Source organism: Abramis brama (assembly GCF_963993115.1).
Source record: "Abramis brama genome assembly, chromosome: 2".
NCBI classification, from domain to species: Eukaryota; Metazoa; Chordata; class Actinopteri; order Cypriniformes; family Leuciscidae; genus Abramis; species Abramis brama.
The window spans coordinates 31,649,019-31,672,875 of NC_139964.1; the positions used below are offsets into that span (position 1 = coordinate 31,649,019).

Below are 23,857 nucleotides of genomic sequence, written 5' to 3' on the forward strand. Positions count from 1 at the left end.
TTTATTTTTCTGAGTGAATGTAGCACAATCGTGTACATAAATGGACAACTTTAAAGGCGATTTTTTCAATGTTTTGCACCCTCAGATTCCAGATTTTCAAATAGTTGTATCTCGGCCAAATATTGTCCTATCCTAACAACAACTTATTTATTCAGCTTTCAGATTATGTATAAATCTCATTTTCATAAAATTGACCCATGTGAGTTGGTTGTTACACTTGCTTATTTATACATGTGTTCTCTCACATATATGTATCTATATACACTCACTGGCCAATTTATTAGGTTCACCTTGCTAGTACCGGTTGGACCCACTTTTGCCTTCAGAAGTGCCCTAATTCTTCATGACATAGATTCAACAGTGCGCTGGAAACATTCCTCATTTTTGGTCCATATTGGCATGATTGCATCATGCATTTGCTGCAGATTTTCGGCTGCACATCCATGATGCGAATCTCCCGTTCCACCACATCCCCAAGGTGCTTTAATGGATTGAGATCTGGTGACTGTGGAGGCCATTTTAGTTTAGTGAACTCATTGTCATGTTCAAGAAACCAGTTTGAGATGATTTGAGCTGTGTGACATGGTGCGTGTTCCTGCTGGAAGTAGTCATCAGAAGGTGATACACTATGGTCAAAAAGGGATGGACATGGTCAGAAACAATCCTCAGGTAGATTATGGCGTTTAAACGATGTTTAATTGGTACGAAGGGGCCCAAAGTCTGCCAAGAAAATATCCTTTACACCAGCAGCAGCCTGAACCGCTGATACAAGGCAGGATGTTACGTTGTTTACGGCAAATTATGACCCGACCATCTGAATGTCGATTTCTGAAGGATCATGTGATACTGAAATATATTAAAATAGAAAACTTTGAAATTGTAATAATATTTTACAGTATTGCTGTTTTACTGTATTTTTGATCTGATAAATTCAGCTTTGGTGAACGTTTGAAAATCGTACTTTTGAACAGTAGTGTGCAATCATAACCACATACATTTTTTCTTTCTCTCTCTACATCTTTCGCCCCATTCCATTTCTTGTCTTGTTAGATTTCTTGGGCAGGACAGAGATTCGGCTGGCCGACATCAAGAAGGACCAGGGCTCGAAGGGCCCCATCACCAAGCGTCTGCTTTTGCACGAAGTCCCTACGGGAGAGATTGTGGTGCGACTGGACCTTCAGCTCTTTGACGAACCCTGACCCATGTTGTATGACCTGACCATTTGACCCCCAGATTCCATATCCGCTACTGCTCCGTGGTGAAAGCCCACCAGCCTAATGTGACAATCCCACTCCACCCAGCATCATAAATCCCAGTGTGTGAATGTGTGTATTTGCACAAGCATCTGTGAGTCTGCAAAATGCTGTAACAGTCTTAATCAATCCAACCAACCCGATTGGATTTTTATTGTCCTAGGTACCGCTTCAAGACAGGTCAAGTGTGTGAGTGAAAATGAAGGATGCACTGTAGAGGAGAAATTTCAGTTCTGTAATGATGTGAAGGATGTCTCAGGATGCTGTAAGTCTTAAAGAGTCAAGCATACAGTTGTTGTTTAACGCTCTAATGACCCGGGAACAGTAGTGCCATTTGACGTTATATATTTTTGGAGGTCTTCATTCTAGAATACACAGAATTATTACAAATGATGTGCCATTCCAGTGAAAATCTCATTATGGGTGAGTCTCATAAATATCTTAATAATAATAATAATCATCTCATTCTTACTTAATGCAAAAAAAGTGAAATTATTTAAACAAATTCACTTCTTAATGCAGACTATTTTGGGGCGAGCTGGACATGTTTTTGTGAGATTCACCCTTTTCAACTTTTATTCTGTTATTTCAGTCATTAACACTAAAAACTTAGACCAGGTTTTGTTGGCAAACCTTTCTAGTGTCAACCGACTCATTTATTTTATTTATTTATTTTATTTTCCATCTATTTTTACTGAAAGATACTGGTGACAGTTCAACAACTGAATGTACTCGAGATGTTTGTTTTTGAGGGTCCATTAAACGTGAGCATCTTCAGGAAAATTTGCAGCAAGTCTCGAGAAGAAACAGCCACAAATGCTCCATGGAAAGACTATTTTGGAAATTATGTGTGTTTTTCTGTATCTTTTGTTTTGTAACTTTTATTTATTTTCATGTTTTTGAGAATGGGACATCTCAGAGGCCTCACAGAAATATCATAGCAGGTCTCAAGGGGCATTTCCTCGTAAAATAACCTAACGTGTCAAATATCGCTGAACGACTAATATAACCGGTGAAAATATGTGGTGGCTGCATGAGTTTTGATTTTAGCAATAATTCAGCCAGATTTTCTTCAGTTCTCCCCTGACGTTCTTAGTTTTATTGTGGTAAATCACAAAGTTAACTATTTAATAGTACTGTATTTAAGTTTGAAACTGCATTACTAATGAGATCAGAGTTTGTTTTTGATTGATGTATGTTGATTTTTTTTTATATATATATTATTCTTGTGCTGTTGTTAGGCATTAGTGATCAACACTGTAAGTACTGTCATATTTGTAAAAATGCGAGATATCAGTTCATATTTTAATTGTGTTCATACTTGCTTTTTTGTTGTTTATTTGAAAAAGGAAAAAAGGAATATAGTGCTAAAACTTTGAAAAGGTTGCAGCATGTAGAAATGATGTTGAAACAATCGTGCATGAACCAGAGAGCAAAGGGATCAATCATAACTCATATCGGCTGCAAATATCTTCAGTTCTCCAGAAAGAGCCCTCTTTACATCTTACATCTTCTTTTTTGTGAGGTTCTTATTTGTTCACCCTCAATTATCACACTACTGAGCCTGAGAAAAGTGCTGTTTCCTTTTGGACTGTAACAGGGATCTGTTTTGTTTTAATTTGTGTGTGTGTGTGAATGTGTGTTTTCCTGTCTAGATGCAGTATACGCATTAATATTCCACTGCTGTGCTAGTGAGATGCCAGAGTGATCAAGGAAAACAGCTATTGTGGGGCCAGCAAGTTATTCCACTCGGTTTTTCTATGTGTGTGTATGTGCGTATATGTGAGAACGAGTGACTTGTAGTGCTTTGAATGCTTTCTGCTGGGTCACTTTCCCAAACCTCATCCAGAAGTATGTTTTAGACAATGCAAGGGGTCATGGTCAGACATATTTTCCTTTTATCCGCTGTCCTCTCTTCTCTTGTTCTCCTGACCTTCCCTCATCTCTTATCACGCACACTGTACATTTCAGACCAGAAGATTTGCCCACAGCTTCATTATTTTTTAATGAAGTCCCATTGATTGAACAGTAATATATGTGTCTATGTTTAAAACTTTGAATGGAGTATAATATATTACAAAATGAGAAGTAAATATGTTGATGACAGCGTATTGTTATCAATGTAGAAGCAGTGTGTTGTCTTAATGTTGAAAATAAAACTCAATTGGACCAAGGTATTGTCGTTCAAATTATTGTTATGTAGTGGTACACGTAGTTCGTTGCATACAGTGTTTACTACACTATCAAAACGAGCGTGCATGTTTAGTAAAAAATAATACAATGGATTTCTTTGAAAATTCGAAGTCAGCTCCCATATATCAAAGTATTTTGCTTTTTTGTAAGGTCTATTTTGTCTGACAATTTTTTACATCGTGAGAAGAACGGAGAAAAGAAAACTGCTTCACACTGGCACGCGCAGCATGTGGGGGCGTGTCAGTCTGATTACGCAACTTCTTTTGAACAACAACTTGATTCAGTTTATGTATACTATATATATTTTTTGTCCTTATGGAACACTAATCCTGCTTGTATGGTATGTTCAGCCGTTGTTAAATGAGAGCCTTAATTCCATTTTAATCCCGTTGAACGGCTTGTCCTGATTTCCGATGGACACGTAAACAAGCGGTGTCTATGAAAAACACTGTCGAAGAGTCGAAAGAGAGCAACACCAAAGCGCTGAAAGGGTAAAAACACTGGGTTAACACAAGGGCAATGTTTCGTACTGCTTTATACTCTTGGTTAGAGAAAACTCGAGTATTTTGCCTTGCAAATTGCACGTTCACTGTCTTAATTCTGTAGCTAACTGTTTCTCTCCGCCTTAAAAGGAGCCATCAAGTGTTGACTTCTCAGGAATGTTCGCAATTATGTCCTTCCAGAGAGTTCGGCGTTTGAGGGTTTTGAAGGTACATGTTCATTACTGTCACTAAAGTTGAACGGTATCAAAACAGGCGCTTACCAAAACTATATGGCATTGGCAAATTTACACTGCAAAGGTGGCACAGAAGCGCTTCTGAAGTGGCAATTAGGTGTCTTTACACAGACTGTTTAATGCTGCTCAGAGGTGGCATATACACAACATTTAACTGCATATTGTTATAGGTGGGTCAGAGCAGGCATAATTTATTCTGTTTTTTATGCTGCATTGCGTCTTTACACAGAATTTTGAGCAGGCACAGGGCAGCCTTAACTGTATAAAGCTGTATAAAGATGCCTACCATGTTTTTCAAATTAGTAAAGAAGCAAAGTATTAAATGTTTTCCATAAACTGTTGAACTGCTATGTCATCCATTGTAAATAATAATAATATTTTAATTATTAACAAAAATGTAATAAAACCCATACAATTGTGACACCTATCATTTTGATTGGCAGCATGGCAAATAATTAAGTATTCAGAAATAAGTTATCTTTTGGTTTTATAAGTATAATTGTAACCAAAAAAAATCTTAAATTTGTGGAAAGTGCTGAAACCTCTCATACAAGAATTTGTACAGCTTTGCACAAATCTCTACAAATATATTATAACATATGTTCAAATATCAGCTAATGTAAAAATTGAGGAAAACTATGCTGCAAATTATATGACTTTGTGTGTCTTTAATTCAGTTCCTATGGTTGGACGATTCTGGTTGGAAAGTTCCTCTATTGACGCCGCTCTGCACCAAAGCAAATAATGTCAAGAAGCCTGTCAGATATACAAGTATAAGTAAGTTATCATGAGTTTTATTGCACTTGTTTGACTTTTAGATTTTTTCGGGAATATTAATAAATATTTCATTGATCCCACGAAGAACTTTTAAAATCCATGGATCCTTTTCATTGCACAAAAGTAACTTTATACTGGAAAAAGGTTCTTCAGATTATTAAAATGTTCTTCACACTAAGAAAAATGTGGTTGTTTTAAGAACTTTTCACTGGAAGGTTCTTTGGAGAACCCAAAACTTTATTTTAAAAATCAGCATGACATGAGAAGAGATGTCACTGCAAGTGTAAGGTGAGGTTATTTTGATTAAAGAAAACAAGGGCACATAAAAATTTAAAATTGCACAGATAAATCATTTATAATTAATACTGCAATATTCCATTAAAAAGATTTAAGATTTTACTAAGTACAACGTGTTGCTGGATCAGCATCTTTGTTGATCCTGGAACAACATTCCAATCAACCAATCAGATTTGAGGGACAAGTTTACAGTTTATATCAAGTTTAGGCTTACAGCCAAGCTTAGGTGTTTCTACATCAGAGTTATTCCCCTATATATTTCCCTCTGATTTCAGGGACCAGTTATGGATAGGGTTAGGGTAGGGATCAAAATTTTCGGACAGGAATGTTGTCTAAGAACATGTCTTACTTGGCAAAATCACACAGTTGCTTTGTGCACAGAATTCAGGGGATCAAGTTATACGAGTGTTTTTTCTTGCTTCTGTTATATACATTAATACAATGTTATTTTTACCCTAGAGAAAGCGAAACCAAAAACTATAATTGATATTGCCAGATTACTGCAGCAAAAGACCAAAGAGGCCAAAGAGAGGAAACAAGCAGTGATCTCTGCTGCTGCATTGAAAGCTGCTACAAGTACAACCAAACCGGCTACACCAAATCAATTGAATGACCAGAGTGATACCAAAGCAACCATCGTTTCCAATGCTAAAGTTCAAACTTCTACCTGCACCCTTCCAGCTAAAGTTAATGTGGAAGGTTCTTCAGAATCTGCTACTCCTGTGGACACCAAACCTGTTCAGTGCATTGTAGATGTAGAAGCAGTTACAGGTTCTTCTCTGAATATGGCCTCCAAACTGCCTGTAGCAGCGGGCAGAACTTATTTCTGTGAATCTGCACCTGCCACTGCCTTATTAGATTCAGCTGTGGATTTTGCATATTCAAAATGTGTTGACCAAATGGCCATGGGAGGTCTACATAATAAGTCATACACTGAAATTTCAAATGCAAAAGATGCAGCGCCCAAAGCTGTTGATTCAGGTGTGGAGTCGCCCTCTAGTAATGCTCCACAAGAGCCTTCAACTCAAGAAGATATGACGACAAATATCAGTCGAGTTTCAGAGCTGTCTTCAACAAACACCAAAGGAGTCATTCCATCTTCTGAGGATGCTGCGTCTGCCTCTAAAATACTTACACCAGAAGTAGCTGTTGTTAGTGATGAAATAGTTTATATGTCTGAAGTTATGGTGACCTCCGAAGCTATGGCAACTCCTGAAGTTTCATCTGCGCAAGAGGATGGTCATCTTCTAGAAGAGTCATTTTCTGATTCAGAAGTTGTTACAGTGACCAATGCATCAACATTTGTCAACATTACTCAAGCACAGTACTCTTCTTCACAACCTCAGTTTACTCAATCTCAAGACTTTATAGCTTCCAACTGGTCTTCAAATGGCAGTGCAGACAAAACACCTTCTAGCCAAGAGATCATCAGTCAGGCAGCTGGCTCATTTCCAGCTGCCGCAGCGGAGTACGTGATGGATGTTTCCAGTGCTGGCGCTTCGGCAGTTTCCTGTGGTGAAGTTCCAACCCTTCGAGAAGTTTGTCATGAAGGAGCCGTTCCAGTCTCAGACCCCATCATCCCAGAAGTTTCTTTATTTAAATCCACTGAGGATCTTCCTGTTGTTGAGACCATATCTGCCTCTCTATGTAAGAAGTCAGAAAAGTCTGGTGATGCTCAAAGCTCCATCAATCTGAAGGACCCAATTCTAGCACAAACTGACGTTTTAGAGGAAGATGTGCTGAAAGAAACATTTGAAGAGTTGCCTGAGGGTATGTCATCCTTCCTGCATTGTTTTCCACATAAAAGGGAATATTTAGTTTTTTATGCAACCTCACCATTTTTGGCAGTTATTTTGTGGGAAAGCACTCAAACTTTGTGCGAATGTTATATTATCATAAAGTTAAGATTCTCAAGCTCTGTAGACAGATGACATTTTTTTATAAATGCATAATTTTATGCAATTCATTGTTGAAATACATTTACTCGCAACACTTTGCCTTTTAGATTTTATAGTGCAACACACACTCATTAGCTTAAAATCTTTTATTTTTGTATTTAATGTGTGCTTGATGCATATCATGCATTTGTTATTATCAGAACTGACCTGCTGCAACAATGAAGTGACAATTTATGTGTATAAAGCTGTCCATAAACATTTTCCCATAACACAAATATTTGCTTACATTGATGTATGTATTGAATCAGCATAGTTTTCTCTGTGGTAAAGTCACAAAGTTGTGGAGGCTTTGTTTTCTTTTGAGCTATTCTGATCTTTACCACAAGAGGGTGGACTGATCTCTCATTTATTATGCATCTTTTTTCTTTCATAATGCAAATGCTTTTATTGTGATAAAAATGTATTAGTAGGTATGAATATTTGTATTTAAACATAAAATGCAGTAATTTAAATTTTATCATCAAAGACCGAAAGCACATTTAGTTAAAGCATTCTGGCTAAAATTGGTATTTTAGAATTATTGGATGTTCATGAGAAACAAATAACAGTGATTTCTCTCTCATCTGCAGCACAGCTTGATCCAGTAAAGAGACTCTTTCTCGACAAGATACGGGAATACTCCACAAAAAGCCAGTATGAAAAACTTCCCATAAATCAAATTATGAAAAACAATCCATTCATTCCATAGGCTATATATAACTTCTCACATATTTATTTTGAATAACTCATTTTCCACATTAAACCTGGTTTGTGTTGTCCATACAGAGCCTCTGGTGGCCTTGTAGATGCTGGACCAGAATATGAGAAAGTTTTCAATGAAGAACTAGCCAAACTCCAGAGACTCTATGGGGGTGGAGACTTAAGCAAGTTCCCAGAATTTAAGTTCTCTGGTGGGTATATTTTTGCCTTTGTGTATTTAGAATGAATATTAAAGATCAGATGATCCCAGAAACTGTTTATATATATATATATATATATATATATATATATATATATATATATATTTGTTTTTTTTCCAGAGCCTGTACTGGATGAAAGCAACTCAAAATGAAAAGCACAGCATGGCATTTCCATAGAAATATATCATTCATGATATATTTTAAAAGGCACTAGTATGTGAATGGCATCATAAATAGGCAACTTATTTGCTGTTACAGAACTGTACAGTAAAAAAAAACAAAAAACGGAGACGCAAAATAAATAAAGTTGTTTGATCTGTGACATTTTCAGACTGTGCTTCATTTAAAATAAAATGTCATTTAAAATGACCAAGCACCGAGCAAAATCTATATTTTATCATATAGCCTGCATGTTGCATTGTCCCCACAGAAGTCTCCAGGGGGCGAGCACTTTTCCCTAAACCGTTAATGTCTCCTCCCACCTCATTAATATTCATGAGCAAAGTTGCCTGCGTGCCGTTACGCTGTGACGACATGGAAGAACTGCGGGTCCCGATTGCTGCAGCCGCTTGTCATTGTGACGAAGATTGGCACTAAGGTAAGCTGTCACTCAAAATCTTCTTTTCCGACTCCCTATCAATCAGGCGATCTGGGCCACACACTAAAAATGCACTCGGCACATAAGATCGAGCTTCCGCGGGAGGCGCGCGGTCAGTATGGTTTGAGCCTGAAATCAGATGTTTGGACGGCGGTTTCGAGGGAGAATTTCTGGCTCGAGACACAGTCAAGGCCCAGCTCTTTTTTTATGATCTTTTGTAGAAGTGCGAATGGCGGCTGCACTGGTGGGGAGGGATAGCCCGATGTCCCTTAGATTGATTGATAGGCGATTATGGGCAGGCTTTTTATTATATTTAAAGAGACAGCGACGATAATTTTATAAGTCAGCGAAAACTCAAGAAGGCTGATGTTTTTCGTTATGACGTAGGTTGCGTACTATAATTGTATATTGGTTGCGCCAGCGGTTCTTATGGACGAATAGAGCGCTTCGAGTAAAACATCTATATAAACATATAGGCAATGGGTTTGAACCTGAGCAGAGGCTCAGTAACGTTACAAACATGGCGCCTACAGTAATATAGAGAATGAGATGCAGTCATCTGTGGCTGAAGAAAAAGACGAAGATATATAAGACCACATTACGAGAAATTAATCGCCCCCGAACGTTATAAGAGAATCGATGTTTTAAAATATAACGTTAGATGTTCTCAGTTCAGCTCAAAGTGAATCACGCATTGAAGTCGTATTGCAGTGATACGTTTAACGATGTTACTATTTATATCTCGAATTTGTATTCGTCCGATCGCAAAGACCACTGCAGATGTTTATCCAATTCAGCATACGTTTGTTTTGAAGCACATGAATGTTATTCTATAAATAAAACAATACTTTATGTTTTGTCACTTATATGCAGCGTATAAACTTTTTTATTCATAGCGCATGCAGCTAATATATATATATATATATATATTAGTGCTGTCAAATCGATTAATCGCTCCTTGCATACAAGTTTGTGTATATAATAATATATATTTGCGTACACATATATATAATGTATGTGTGTATATGTATTTATAAATATGTGTGTGTGTGTATATATATATATATATATATATATAAGTGTGCATGTTGGTAGGCCGTTTATAACGGCCATCAGTAAAACACTAAATGGCCCTAATGCAATAAATTAAATCAAAAGTTTTATCAAATTAATACAATTATGTGTTATACACCTACAGATAAGATCATATTCGATGCTTATAGTTGCATATTACTCATTTTCCACTATATAGTAAAGAGTGGCAGGTTTTAATGCTGTTTGGTAGTTCTTCCACATAAGTGTTTCTCTTTGTTGTGGCAGTTTAGTGGTGCTGAAGATCAGCTTTATAGAATGCCCAAGCATTGTCCACGGCAACAGTAACTATGATGACATCCCCATCAGTGTCCATGGAGGATTACCAAGAGGCTGAACAGGTTTGTGTTGCCAAAGAGCTAGTATTAAACAGCCAATGGAACACTGTTTTTGTTTTGTGTGAATGTGTTTAATTGACCTTTTAAAAGGAATAGTTCACCCAAAAATTATCCAGTGGTGGAAAGAGTACTAAATAATTGTACTTAAGTAAAAGTATTGCTACTTAAGTAATAATTTACTTGAGTACAAGTAGAAGTACTGAAAAATAATATGACTCAAGTAAGAGTAAATAAGTAGTTTGCTTAAAAACTACTCAAGTAACTACGTTACAAAGTACTTTAGTATTATTTTTCTATTTTTACCCAAAATGGGGAGATGATAGCGATATGGAGCGCTAAACACTCTCATGTCAATTCTGTTTCATTCATACTGGAAGCCCAGTACACACTGATTCATACCTCGCGCAGAAAGTCCACAAGTGAGATTCATAGAATGATTCACTTATGCCAATAAGTTTCAGGAAATGCCAATATGGATATAATAACATGCAAATCGAGACATTTGACTTAAGAAACATGAAGACAAACACATGATAGCGATATCTTAGGTATTTTCATAAGAATGATGTATGTCTTTAAAGGGATAGTTCACCAAAAAAGGAAAATTAGCCCCTGATTTATTCACCCTCAAGCCATCCTAGGTGTATATGACATTATTCTTTCAGATGAATACAGTCTGAGTTATATTAAAAAACGTCCTGGCTCTTCCAAGCTTTATAATGGCAGTGAATGGCTAGAGAAAATTTGAAGCCCAAAAAAGTGCACCCATCCATGATAAAAGTGCTCCACTTTTACTCCAGGGGGTTAATAAAGGCCTTCTGAAGGGAAGCCATGTGTTTGTGTAAGGAAAATACCCATATTTATAACTTTATAATCTAAAAATAAATCAATCTTCAGCCAGACGACCGACCATACGCATCGATTTACGGTGGAAGACTAACCCCTGACTCGACGCACAACGTATATATATTATAAAAGAGCTTCAGTTTGTTGCACAGCCCTATTTGTTTAAACCACGAGAGGCGTCAAAGCTTACGATACTCCTACATTCTACATCATACATGTGTCACAGGTTACTCTTGTGGCGCAAGTCAATTTGCTTATGTGTACGATCGACTGGGGGAAGCTAGTTATTTTAGAATATAAAGTTATAAATATGGGTAATTTTCAAAAACCCATGGCTTCGGTTCAGAAGGCCTTTATTGACCGACTGGAGCAATGTGGAGTATTTTTTTTTTTTTATCATGAATGGATGCACTTTTTTGGGTTTTAATTTTTTTCCAGCCATTCACTGCCATCATAAAACTTGGAGGAGCCAGGACATTTATATTAATTATGTGTGAGTAAATCATGGGTTAATTTTCATTTTTGGGTGAACTAACCCATTAATGCAATGCTAATCAACATAGCCTGTATTATAGAATTTAATAAAATAATATATTCTCACACATGAAACCACAGAAGTAATTTCAAGTAATTTTGATTTTTGAAGCATAGCATGATATTAAACTCATAAATTGCAGTTTTTGACGGTATGCTAAGCAAACATATAGCTTTCCCTGTTGTCAAGAGAAAATGTTTTATTACTAATCTTTAAAAGTCCAGGTAAGATCATTTGAATGTTTTTATTTGAATAATTTCATAATTGAAAGCAAAGAAGGTTAAGTGAAAGGTCCGATAAAAAAGAGAGATGTAGTATGAATAAAAAAGTGCCAGTAAAAAAATAAAATAAATAAATAAATAAGTGGGGTATGGTTAACGTTAAATTAAATGCTCTTTTTTTCGTTCTACCGAAAATGTGCCGGGAGCCTACTATTGCTTTTACATGCATCTGATTGACAGACAAATCATGCGATCTTATTTCACTGTTGTTGAGGGTTTTTCAGCTTTGTACAAAGTTTGCTTCGTACATTTAGTTTAACTGTATTGTTAAAGATGGCGAGCTTTACCTTTCAGCTGAACTGTGTTAATGTTTTCAAGACACTTACATTGTTCTTGCTCCGTCCAAGCAATAACGGTGTCCATGTTATGAGCCGAGTTTTTTATTTACTTCAACTGCTCAATGCTCTGGTAATATCAATGGGATGACCCATTGCAGGAGTTGCCATAATTAAAATCAGAAAATGAGCATAGCTCACTTACATTCAATAAAATATTGAAACGTTAGCGATACAGATTCTAAACATGAGAGCGCTAGTGATTGAATGTCAAAGCGCGGTTTGAACGCCCCGCCCCCCTAGCTGAACTGGAAGTTTTGATTGGTTTTGCACCCGAGTCAGACCTGTCTGTTATTGGCTGAAGCGCTTCAGAACTGTTTGTTATTGGCTGAAGCGCAGGGCTGAGGGCTCAGCCTCCACCGTACGCACACACACACACACACTCTCTCTCTCTCACTCACTCACACACGCTCACTCACGCATTCGCTCACACACTCTTTTGAAAAGTGTTTGTGAAATGTAAGCTCGCTCTGTTGCTCCGTCGGCACCTTTGTCAAAGTACTCTGTACTTTTGGTGAAAAATAAATGTAGCGAAGTTGAATACTTTATTTTAATTCTACTCAAGTAAAAGTAAAAGTACCACAATTTAATTATACTCAAGAAAGTAGAAAAAATCTACTCAAGTACTGTAACGAAAGTATTTGTAATTAGTTACTTTCCACCACTGAAATTATCCCAAAATTTACTCACCCTGAAGCCATCCTAGGTGTATATGACTTTCTTCTTTCAGCCGAACACAATCAGATTTATATTAAATAATATCCTGGCTTTTACCGGCTTTGTAATGGCATTGAAAAGTGCTTGATTTTTTGAAGCTCCAAAAAGCGCATCCATCCATCATAAAAGTAATCCATACGACTCCAGTGGGTTAATAAATGTTCTAAAAATTCAGAAGGCCTTTATTAACCCACTGGAGTCGTATGGATTACTTTTTTGGATTACTTTTATGGATTACAACTGGATATCTCCAGTTGTCACTGGTGTCGTTTGAACCTTTCTGGATCCGCCATCAAATTGATCAATTTTATTATATCAAGTGCTGTGAGAAAAGGTTATAAATCTCCACCTCCAACATCCTCACACTCATAGCCTACTAGCCGAGACTCCTTCTTTATGTGTACAGATGTGACGTAATGACGCAAAGACATGCTCGAATTTCCCGCGGAAATCCACCAGTACCACTGGAATTAAAAACATTATTACAAGCTTACCGTTTTGAATCGAGCTAAGGCAAGCAGATAGTTTTGAACACCGGCTGGTTATGTACTTGCTCAAAAATTTATTTTGGATAATTTTTAACCCAAAAAAGCTACGGACTGCAGCTTTAATAAAACTCTTATTGTATTCGGCTGAAAGAGGAAAGTCATATACACCTAGAATGGCTTGAGGGTGAGTCAATTATGGGATAATTTTAATTTTTGGGTGAACTATTTCTTTAAAAAAAGTGATAACCATCTTTATATTGCAATTTAAAAAAATCAATAAGCGTTTTGTAAACATGCAAGTCTAACGTATCACACTCTTGAGATTGATGCCTTGTGAATTCTTGGAAGTCTGACCTCTGCGGTATCGGATGGAGAGATAGAGAGACTCGAGACTAACCCGAGATTTTCCAGCAGTCGTTAAATATTTTTAACATCTCCCCCTTTTCAATCAACACTATTGTTGCTCTCCATCACATGCACTCAATCATGTGGGTCTGTCCAACTATGATTTACAAAGAAAAAAAACTGTACAAATGAGAAAAGAAACCAACACTGTGTATAATATATTATAATTGTAATATATGAATGGATTATTGCATTATAATTATCCAAGATATCTGGATCAGTGTTATTTTAGTATCATTGAGATTCTATTATAGTTTTTATTAATATTTTCCAAATTAATATTTTCCATTTTAGTTTTAGTGATTTAGTTGTTTTTGTAATTTTAAATAGTTATATATATATATATATAAAATATGTTTTTTAGTTATTTTAGTACATCAAGAGAAATGTTGCCTTTACAAATAGTTCAATAAAATATTTTGTTTTATATTTTACTTTATTTCAGTTAACTTTTATTTTATTTCAAGTAACAGAAATGTTTATGCTTTTAGTTACCTATAATAACCCTTATCTGGATATCTTGCATGTTAAGTCAAACAGTCACTCAAGGTAGTTTTCTATGTCCTCTCTTTTTCTGCTGAACGGCCTGAAACTAATGTGAAAAACCATTCCGTTAAATCTGTGAAACATTTCTAAATCTGACAGACAAAGATAGAGTAGTCTGAGATTTGAGAGAGAAGCGCCTTTGTTAAAAACGAGTTTTTCTTACGTGATTTGAAACCCCATGTCGACCCCCAGGGTCTCACCGGCTCTGGGGTCTGCTCTGTGACAGAGAGACTGTGTTTCTCAGAGAAGCCTGAGCCCACACACGGACGTTACCGCCCGCAGACATGCCAGCTGACATTGCTAACTTCCACATACCTCACACATTCATTCTCTATGCAAACCCCCCCCTCCTCCTCTGTCCCATGCAGATGCAAGTGGGAGAGCAGGCGGCGGGACAAGTGGAGGAGAGGTTGGAGGAAGAAGAGGAGGAGGAGGAGAGAGAGGGAGAGGAGAGCAGCTCAGCACCGTCTGAGCCACAATCTCCTATGGAGGTCTACAAGACGGCCATTTACAGGTAACTTCCTGTTTTTCTTGTGGCTTGTTTTTTAAAATTGCTCTTGGATATGTATTTGGGTTTAAAAGAGCGATGTGTTTGTTGACTGTCAGACACCCCTTGTTCCCCCTGTTGGCACTGCTCTTTGAGAAATGCGAGCAATCCACTCAGAGCTCGGAGTGCGTGACCTCTGCCAGTTTCGATGTGGATATCGAGAACTTTGTGCGAAACCAGGAGAAAGAAGGCAAGGCGTTCTTCAGTGAGGACCCCGATTTGGACAATCTGGTAAGATGCACCTTGGCATTAAACTGTAGTTCTGAACAATTATTCAAGCAGGTTTTTGTATCAGTATTATTTCAATATAATATAACTGTTTCTCATTTATATATATTATAAAATCTGAGTTTTCAGCATCATTACTCCAGTCTCCAGTGTCACATGGTCCTTCAGAAATCATTATAATATGCATTTCATATTATTATCATTTATACATTTATACCCCCCCCAGGATTCTTTGATGAATGGAGAATTCAAAAGGACAGCATTTATATGAAATTTACTGTCACTTTTGATAAATTTAATGCATCCTTGCTGAATAAAAGTATTCATTTCTTAAATGAAACATACTGACCCATAACTTTTCAATGGTAGTGTATATTTAGGGATGCATATTCAGGGCAATATTAATCATTTTGTTTATTTATCGATAGCATTCAGTATTGGATATTTAATGTTTATTTCCACTTTTTCTACATATTGATTACTTTTGCCGTCAACTAACACTCACTTTAAGTTAATATTTCAAAACATTGTGAATTTAATAACACTTAAATCTCAAAATGTATTTCCATTTTTCATTCTGTACATTTATGATGTGAAGTCTAAATGTAGCATTTAAAAGGACAGGATTTCGTTTTTAGGGCTTTTTTATTTTGACAAAATGATATAAACTTTTAATTTCTACCATAACATTAAAATAGTTATTGGCCTCTTGAAAAACATTATTATAAATATTTGTGCTAATTGAATCATTTTCACACACTCATTAGAGTCCATTGGGATCTACATGATTGGTGAAGAAATGAAAATAGAGCCATTATCTGAACGCTTGTTAAATGTACTGTACGTTTTCACTGGGCTCAGATGGTGAAGGCCATCCAGGTGTTACGGATTCACCTGCTGGAGCTGGAGAAGGTAAATGACCTGTGTAAAGATTTCTGCAGCCGCTACATCGCCTGCCTCAAGACCAAGATGAACAGTGAGACTCTGCTCAGTGGAGAGCCAGGAAGTCCCTACTCGCCAACACAGACACAGGTACATTCAGAGACACTAGAAATCTGTCTCCATCTTCGCTCAGAAAATAACTGTTGTGCACATGTTCTCCTCGCAGCCGCTGAGCTCGTTCACTGGAGCCATGAGTTCACAAGGTATTGTAGTACCAGCGTCGGCTTTACAACAGGGCAACGTTACTGTCACAACTGTAAACCCCACACAGGTTGTAACAGGTTTGTTGATTGTTTTACTCTGCCGTGTTTCTTTCTTTGTCTGATTTCTTCCTAGGTCTCACATTTGCCATGTCAAAATTTGTACGCACTGAAGATCCCATTACATTATGAAAGTAAAACAGGTTGCAAACAGCATTTATGTTCACTTCAATGATGAATACAGTGCAACTAATAGCTTACATGTAATGGATAAGCTCTCTTGTATTGGGGTAGAGGAAGTAATATAGTGCTGTATTACTGAAGCAGCCATAGCGGCGCTGGTTCCGGAAGTATTTTTTCCATTCATTTCTCCCATAGTTTTTTTTTCTTCATTAAAGCATTATAAGCCATGAACAAAGCCTACATCAGCTACGAGGTGAATCATTACATTAAAAACTTTGAAACAAAAAAGTTTTTGAAAATCGGTACAAGGCTTTAGTGAGGGAAAGAACTACAATCCCATAAAGCATTGCAAACAGCATAATCAAATTAAAAAAGAATGGAGATATATAAAACTACGCATTTAAAAATGTTGATTATAATTGTTTTGTAATAAATGGATTTTTACTACCACTTTTGATCAATTTAATATGTCCTTGCTGAATAAAAGAATTGATTTATTTCAGAAAAAAAAACTATTTGGGAACTTTATTTTACAGTGCACTATGCACAGTGTAGTTACTATAGTAATTACTATAAATTATGCAAAATTACATGCAACTAACCCTAAACCATGCCCTAATCTAACCCTATAATAAGTACATGTATGTAGTTAATTATTATTACTCAGTACTTAAATGTATAATTACACTGTAACACGGAAACCTTAAAATAAAGTGTAACCAACTATTCTTAATGAGCCTAAACCTTCGAATGCTAATGTATATTAAACACTTTGTATCTTTGTAAATAAATTAATTACTTGAATGTTTTATTCCATTTTTTTTCTTGATTTCTTTCTTAGTCTGTTTTCTTTCGTGGTATATTGACTCTGTGAGCGTGTGTTTGTTCTGTCCAGGTGGTACAGTATATCAGCCCGTTACAGTTGTTACTCCACAGGGACAGGTGGTCACACAGACTCTGTCACCTGGAACAATACGCATCCAGAACTCACAGGTGAGAGATCGTCACCAAACACACTCATGTCATGCAGTTTATTCCAGTATTAAAAGTTTCTTTGATTGGCTCAATATGTGCTTATCCAACTATTTAACAGCACAGCTTCATAATCTATTACATTATGGATGGCATTAGCACACATGCACACACTCTTGACAGCTGAGTTGGTTTGCCCACAGCTTCAGTTGCAGCTGAACCAGGATCTGAGCTTTTTCAGTCAGGAGGACAGCTCGTCTAAGGCCAAGAGAGGCATCCTGCCCAAACACGCCACCAACGTCATGCGTTCTTGGCTCTTCCAGCACATCGGTGTAAGTCAGATACTTCTGTCCTTCACAGTTTTATAGTGTTGGGCCAGTCTAATAGCCTATTCACAGAAAGAGTGATCGATCACAGATGATTTTTCACTATTCACACAGTCATCAAATCCTCTTATTTTTTTAAAACCCTGCAGTATCAAGACAATTATTCACAATCTGATCAAGCAGTAAAATCAAGTGCCTGACCCCAAACATTTGAACGCTAGTGTATATTAAACACTATTAGAGCTGAATGATTAATCGTTATCTCGTAATCGTTATTACATCGTGTTTACACCAGTAGGTGGCGACAAGTGACTGTTAAGAATATATTTGTCATTGAATAATTCTTTCAAGAGATTCACTCAAAAACGCAGATTCATCCAGTAATGAAACAAGTGAAGTCTTTATGAACGAGTCATTGAATCATTCATTCAAACCATTTTAAATAATTAATTCAAATTAATAAAAAATAAAAAACTGTTTTGTTTAGTTGTCTATTCAGAATTGTGAGAGAACCTATATTCTAAACAAGAAAATCGTGATTCTCAATTTACCCAGACTCGTGCTGATTTTTTTTTATCTAAAAACTTTTGTTCTTTATGAATAATTTAATTATTTTAATTTCATAATCTTTTTATTTAATTTCTTAAGATAACTGAAAACAAATTTTAATTGTTGTGCTGTTCACTGAATCTGCTTATATATAATGAAAACTTCACATTATCAGACCACAGAGCTGCTCAAGCTGAGAAAAAAATGTTCTGACTGCTTGAAGTTGATTTTGTTCGTAAGAACTGCAGTGAGCTTTTTTTAAATGTATAGATAAATTAAGTGAGCCGGTAGGTGTGGATGACTGGCTCGTGAAGCAGACACACACGTACATTCACACTCTCACAAATGTCAGCTGCTCATATGACTGAGCTTCTGGAGACGCTGCACTGATCACTGAAGAGCCTGGCGGGCAGCTTTTCTGTCAGGCTTCTGTTTAGATGGGCGGCCCACAGAGAGACATTGTTCAGATGAAGTGGAGAAAGATTAAGTTAACATTTAAAGAGTGTAAAAATACAGACACTATCCAATAGAGAGAAAGTGCAAGACCATTTTATTTCTGTCCCTCCCAGCACCCATATCCTACAGAAGATGAGAAGAAACAGATTGCCCTGCAGACCAACCTCACACTGCTGCAGGTTAACAACTGGTGAGTTATCACACTGTATACATATGTAGGGTCAGGGTAGTCATCTGGATCTCCTCTGATTGGCTCAATGTATCCAGGTTTATTAACGCTCGACGACGGATCCTTCAGCCTATGCTGGACGCCAGCTCCTCAGACACACCCAAGAGCAAAAAGAAGACGCCCCAGACACGACCCCTACAACGCTTCTGGCCCAACTCCCTCGCCTCCTCTGTTACCCAGCAACAGGTCACCATGGAAGACGGTACGGCGCTTTAGACATCATAGATTAAAATTGCACAGAGTATTACTTAGTTTAAGGGCGCAGGGGTACGTTTTAAGTTGTAAGAGGGGTGATTTCTTTTGCACAACTCACACCGTTAAAGGGTTAATTCATTAAAAATAGAAATGCTGTCATCATTTACTCACCCTCATGTCGTTCCAAACCCAAGACTTTCGTTCATCTTCAGAACACAAATAAAGATATATTAATGGAATCTGAGAGATTTCTGTCCCTCCATTAACAGCTACGCAACTACCACTTTGACGCTTTAAAAAGTTCATAAAGAGATCGTAAAACGAATCCATATGAATCGAGCAGTTTAGTCCGAATTTTCTGAAGAGACTCGATCGCTTTATATGATGAACAGATTGAATTTAGGCTTTTATTCACATATAAACAGTCATCTATGCACACATCAGTTGTAAATGGAAGATCAAGCATGTTCGCTTTATGTGTGAGAACCAATGAGGTTCATTCTTGTGTTACGCAGCACTTTGAGCTTCAGCAAGAACCAATGAGGTTCATTCTCGTGTTACGCAGCACTTTGAGCTTCAGCAAGAACCAATGAGGTTCATTCTCGTGTTACGCAGCACGTTTGAGCTTCAGCAAGACCAATGAGGTTCATTCTCGTGTTACGCAGCACGTTTGAGCTTCAGCAAGAATCAATGAGGTTCATCTCGTGTTATGCAGCACGTTGAGCTTCAGCAAGAATCAATGAGGTTCATCTCGTGTTATGCAGCACGTTTGAGCTTCAGCAAGACCAATGAGGTTCATTCTCGTGTTACGCAGCACGTTTGAGCTTCAGCAAGAACCAATGAGGTTCATTCTCGTGTTACGCAGCACGTTTGAGCTTCAGCAAGAATCAATGAGGTTCATCTCGTGTTATGCAGCACGTTTGAGCTTCAGCAAGAACCAATGAGGTTCATTCTTGTGTTACGCAGCACGTTTGAGCTTCAGCAAGAACCAATGAGGTTCATTCTCGTGTTATGCAGCACGTTTGAGCTTCAGCAAGAACCAATGAGGTTCATTCTTGTGTTACGCAGCACGTTTGAGCTTCAGCAAGAACCAATGAGGTTCATTCTTGTGTGTTACGCAGCACTTTGAGCTTCAGCAAGAACCAATGAGGTTCATTCTTGTGTTATGCAGCACGTTTGAGCTTCAGCAAGAACCAATGAGGTTCATTCTTGTGTTACGCAGCACGTTTGAGCTTCAGCAAGAACCAATGAGGTTCATTCTTGTGTGTTACGCAGCACTTTGAGCTTCAGCAAGAACCAATGAGGTTCATTCTCGTGTTACGCAGCACGTTTGAGCTTCAGCAAGAACCAATGAGGTTCATTCTCGTGTTACGCAGCACGTTGAGCTTCAGCAAGAACCAATGAGGTTCATTCTCGTGTTACGCAGCACGTTTGAGCTTCAGCAAGAACCAATGAGGTTCATTCTCGTGTTACGCAGCATGTTTGAGCTTCAGCAAGAACCAATGAGGTTTGTTTATATGTGAATATACGGTATATATTTGAATGATATGGTTGTCATTCTCAGGTACCACAGTTACAGTCGGTGTGGGTGAGGATGGACTACAGACGCTGTCATCAGATGGAGCTACGCTGGCCATGCAGCAGGTCATGATGGGAGGTCACAGCGAGGATGATGATGATGAAGATGACGAAGAGGACGAGGACAATGATCCTTCTCACTCCGACATGACCAGGCTGGGCCTGGAGACCAGCGACTCGCTGTAGTAGGACTGAAACACACACACTCACACACTCTCACAGTAACGTATATAGTATATAGAGAGAGATGTTTAAGGAGCATTAGAGCACTAAGAGACATTCACACAAACACCTCGGCTGGCGTGTTGAAGGTCACAGCGCACATCCTCAAGCTGTCAAACAGCTTGTTTGGAGTACAGAGAAAAGGGCTTAAAGCCACACACACCGAAACAACCCACACACACACACACACACACACACGCAGGTAAAAAGCCAAGACAAAAGCACAAGTCTCTCTCACGGCGGAACACACAAATCATTTTCGACACAGTAAGCCGAGTGCACTTTTTGTATGATACTGTAAATTTAAAGAAAGTGTTTAAAGCACATTTTGAAAGAGCTAAAAAGAAGGAAATAAAAAAATAGTGATGCTGGATGATTCGGTTTTACTTATCCTCATGGTCTCAGATACTGTGACAATGAGATTTCGTCTCTTGCATGCCTGTGTTTGCTTTAATCAGGCACCAGGAAAAAGAAGGAACTATTTTTATAGTACACTGTCACAATTGATCGGTGCCAATTTGTTTGTTTTTTTCCATTTGTTTGTTTTGCTATGGTTTGCTATGTTTTGTAAGGAGTATTTATGTATGAAAAAAACAACAAAAAACACTTTTAATGTGCAGGAGGTTTGTGGGAACTACTTAGTACAAAGTACAAAGAATGGATTATACTGTACGCTGAAGGCATAAACTCTGAAGCCTTACATTTTTACATTTCTAATGCCGCAATGTGAGACGGTCTCTGATGTCACTTCCTGTGCAATCGACATGGATACCGTGTCCAAAAATGATATTTTGCAAGATCGTGATTATTGTTTGCGACATTCAATGCCTGTAATTGTTGTATGAGAAGGAAATGTTATTTCTTTTTAATGATTATATTAACCGAAGTTGAACTGAGAAGGACGTCAACAAGACTTTGTATTTATGTATATTTTTCAGCAAAGGGACGCATCCTTGATGTTAAACCCCTTCAGCTCAAACATTTATGACTGATTTCTTTTTTTTTATTCCACGTTAACATGGACAGTTCCTAGAGCTTTCACAGGAAAACATGTTTTTCACCGTAACAAAGTGGATAAAACAAATGTTTTCAATATTTAAGGATTGATTGCATGTGTTTTCATTTATTATTGTAAAGAAACATACAATATTATTTTTTAGAAACATACCGTATGCTCACAAATAGAAAACAAATCTATCAGTGTAAACTCCATGAGATTGGTACAGTTGAGCTTTTAGTAAAACCTTGATGGTATATTTCAATACAATAGAAGCTGATATAAAATTTGGATTATGGACATGTTTGTCCCAGGTTCTTCTTTTTACAGCTGTCACTTAATTGAGCTCATATATCCTGTTTTATAGTTATTTCGCGTATTCAGTATGTGCTTTAGGCTGTCAGTACTGAGCGGCTTTTCATTTCCAGCATTAGTCTTGTGATGCCATCAGTCAGATGACTAACCCAGAAGCAGAAAGTCAACTTCGTTAGCTTAGCATGAGGAGGTTTAAACGCTGGACTTTTTCTCTTTTCTCTCTCTCTCTCACACACACACAGATTTGCCTTTCAGACTCTTCATTTTTGTAATAAAGAACACTGTACCTGAAGGACACTGTTGCGTGTGAGTTGATTTGTTTGTGGATCCTGTAGTATGACATCAGAGGTCATGAGCCACATTCATGTCAGGGCCGAGAGAGTATTTTTAGTGTAACCTTCACTGAGTCTGCAGCGTAAACAAATAAATCATTTGGCTTGGGGTCAAATTGTAATGTAGTTCACAGAAAGTTGTTTATTTATTGTTATTATTTTTGGTCCATTTCTAATCGGATTTGTTACTCTGGTTTAGCATTTACTCATTTTGCAACACTTTTTGTACATTTTAAATAGTGGAAGGGAAGAATGTAGAGATTTTAAAGAGCAGAATAAAGACTTGGGGTATGTTTACACAACAACAATGTACTAATGTACAATGTGCGTCTTTTTGCGTACAGACGACAATGTTGCCAAAATGACCCCAGTTCATACGGATCCGTATGAAAATGACTGAAAAACGCTGTATTATTCATGCCAGGCCAGTAGTTGGCGATGTCACTTTGTAAAGAAACACTATGCTTCTGTAGACTAAACACGTAATACGTGTCACTGTCAAATGTCATGTCAAAACTTACACTTTGAAACCCATTTTCAAAAGTTAGCATTTTCAGGCTCCCAAAACGCCATTGACGTGTAAATGAACGGCCAAAATATATATATATATACAGTGGGGAGAACAAGTATTTGATACACTGCCGATTTTGCAGGTTTTCCTACTTACAAAGCATGTAGAGGTCTTTTTTTTCATAGGTACACTTCAACTGTGAGAGACGAAAAATCCAGAAAATCACATTGTATGATTTTTAAATAATTAATTTGCATTTTATCGCATGACATAAGTATTTGATCACCTACCAACCAGTAAGAATTCCGGCTCTCACAGACCTGTTAGTTTTTCTGTATTAACTGCACCTGTTTGAACTCGTTACCTCTATAAAAGACACCTGTCCATGCACTCAATCAAACAGACTCCAACCTCTCCACAATGGCCAAGACCAGAGAGCTGTGTAAGGACATCAGGGATAAAATTGTAGACCTGCACAAGGCTGGGATGGGCTACAGGACAATTGGCAAGCAGCTTGGTGAGAAGGCAACAACTGTTGGCGCAATTATTAGAAAATGGAAGAAGTTCAAGATGACGGTCAATCTCCCTCGGTCTGGGGCACCATGCAAGATCTCACCTCGTGGGGCATCAATGATCATGAGGAAGGTGAGGGATCAGCCCAGAACTACATGACCTGAAGAGAGCTGGGACCACAGTCTCAAAGAAAACCATTAGTTACACACTACGCCGTCATGGATTAAAATCCTGCAGTGCACGCAAGGTCCCCCTGCTCAAGCCAGCG

The 23,857-nt window shown here is 37.6% G+C and overlaps 4 protein-coding genes across 6 annotated transcripts in view; all 4 read left to right on the forward strand.

The window, feature by feature from the left end:
• Positions 1 to 3,428, forward strand: part of itsn1 (intersectin 1 (SH3 domain protein)) — a 41,272-nt gene extending 37,844 nt beyond the window's left edge. For both annotated transcript variants that reach the window (XM_084101606.1, XM_084101607.1), the window contains one exon: positions 1,051 to 3,428. In XM_084101606.1, the coding sequence (XP_083957732.1) occupies positions 1,051 to 1,199 (149 nt within the window). In that variant the 3' untranslated portion in view covers positions 1,200 to 3,428. The remainder of the gene's footprint in view (positions 1 to 1,050) is intronic.
• Positions 1 to 23,857, forward strand: part of setd4 (SET domain containing 4) — a 103,315-nt gene that overhangs the window by 52,006 nt on the left and 27,452 nt on the right. The gene's annotated exons all lie outside the window — the stretch shown is intronic.
• Positions 3,623 to 8,434, forward strand: LOC311078211 (uncharacterized protein). Of its 2 annotated transcripts, none has more exons than XM_084106930.1 (7): positions 3,623 to 3,937; positions 4,079 to 4,156; positions 4,860 to 4,959; positions 5,716 to 7,026; positions 7,784 to 7,847; positions 7,980 to 8,104; positions 8,234 to 8,434. In XM_084106930.1, the coding sequence occupies exons 2-7, from the start codon at positions 4,106 to 4,108 to the stop codon at positions 8,263 to 8,265; spliced, it is 1,683 nt and encodes a 560-aa protein (XP_083963056.1). In that variant the 5' UTR covers positions 3,623 to 3,937; positions 4,079 to 4,105; the 3' UTR covers positions 8,266 to 8,434. The 2 variants fall into 2 exon arrangements, 1 of the variants encoding a protein (XP_083963056.1); XR_014605078.1 differs by having other exon boundaries at positions 3,813 to 3,937; positions 7,789 to 7,847; positions 8,234 to 8,433.
• Positions 8,584 to 22,525, forward strand: pknox1.2 (pbx/knotted 1 homeobox 1.2). The gene is made up of 11 exons (XM_084106934.1): positions 8,584 to 8,711; positions 10,032 to 10,144; positions 14,663 to 14,808; positions 14,901 to 15,072; positions 15,931 to 16,101; positions 16,178 to 16,292; positions 17,290 to 17,387; positions 17,570 to 17,698; positions 18,811 to 18,887; positions 18,965 to 19,128; positions 20,686 to 22,525. The coding sequence occupies exons 2-11, from the start codon at positions 10,094 to 10,096 to the stop codon at positions 20,883 to 20,885; spliced, it is 1,323 nt and encodes a 440-aa protein (XP_083963060.1). The 5' UTR covers positions 8,584 to 8,711; positions 10,032 to 10,093; the 3' UTR covers positions 20,886 to 22,525.

What these genes read in the sequence shown, in the direction of transcription:
- LOC311078211 (XM_084106930.1), top strand. Translation starts at nt 4,106, where the DNA reads ATGTTCGCAATTATGTCCTTCCAGAGAGTTCGGCGTTTGAGGGTTTTG. An exon ending in GGCGTTTGAGGGTTTTGAAG is followed by an intron (nt 4,157 to 4,859) that starts GTACATGTTCAT and finishes TCTTTAATTCAG; the next exon opens with TTCCTATGGTTGGACGATTC. An exon ending in ATTTGAAGAGTTGCCTGAGG is followed by an intron (nt 7,027 to 7,783) that starts GTATGTCATCCT and finishes TCTCATCTGCAG; the next exon opens with CACAGCTTGATCCAGTAAAG.
- pknox1.2 (XM_084106934.1), top strand. Translation starts at nt 10,094, where the DNA reads ATGATGACATCCCCATCAGTGTCCATGGAGGATTACCAAGAGGCTGAA. An exon ending in TACAAGACGGCCATTTACAG is followed by an intron (nt 14,809 to 14,900) that starts GTAACTTCCTGT and finishes GTTGACTGTCAG; the next exon opens with ACACCCCTTGTTCCCCCTGT. An exon ending in TACGCATCCAGAACTCACAG is followed by an intron (nt 17,388 to 17,569) that starts GTGAGAGATCGT and finishes GTTTGCCCACAG; the next exon opens with CTTCAGTTGCAGCTGAACCA.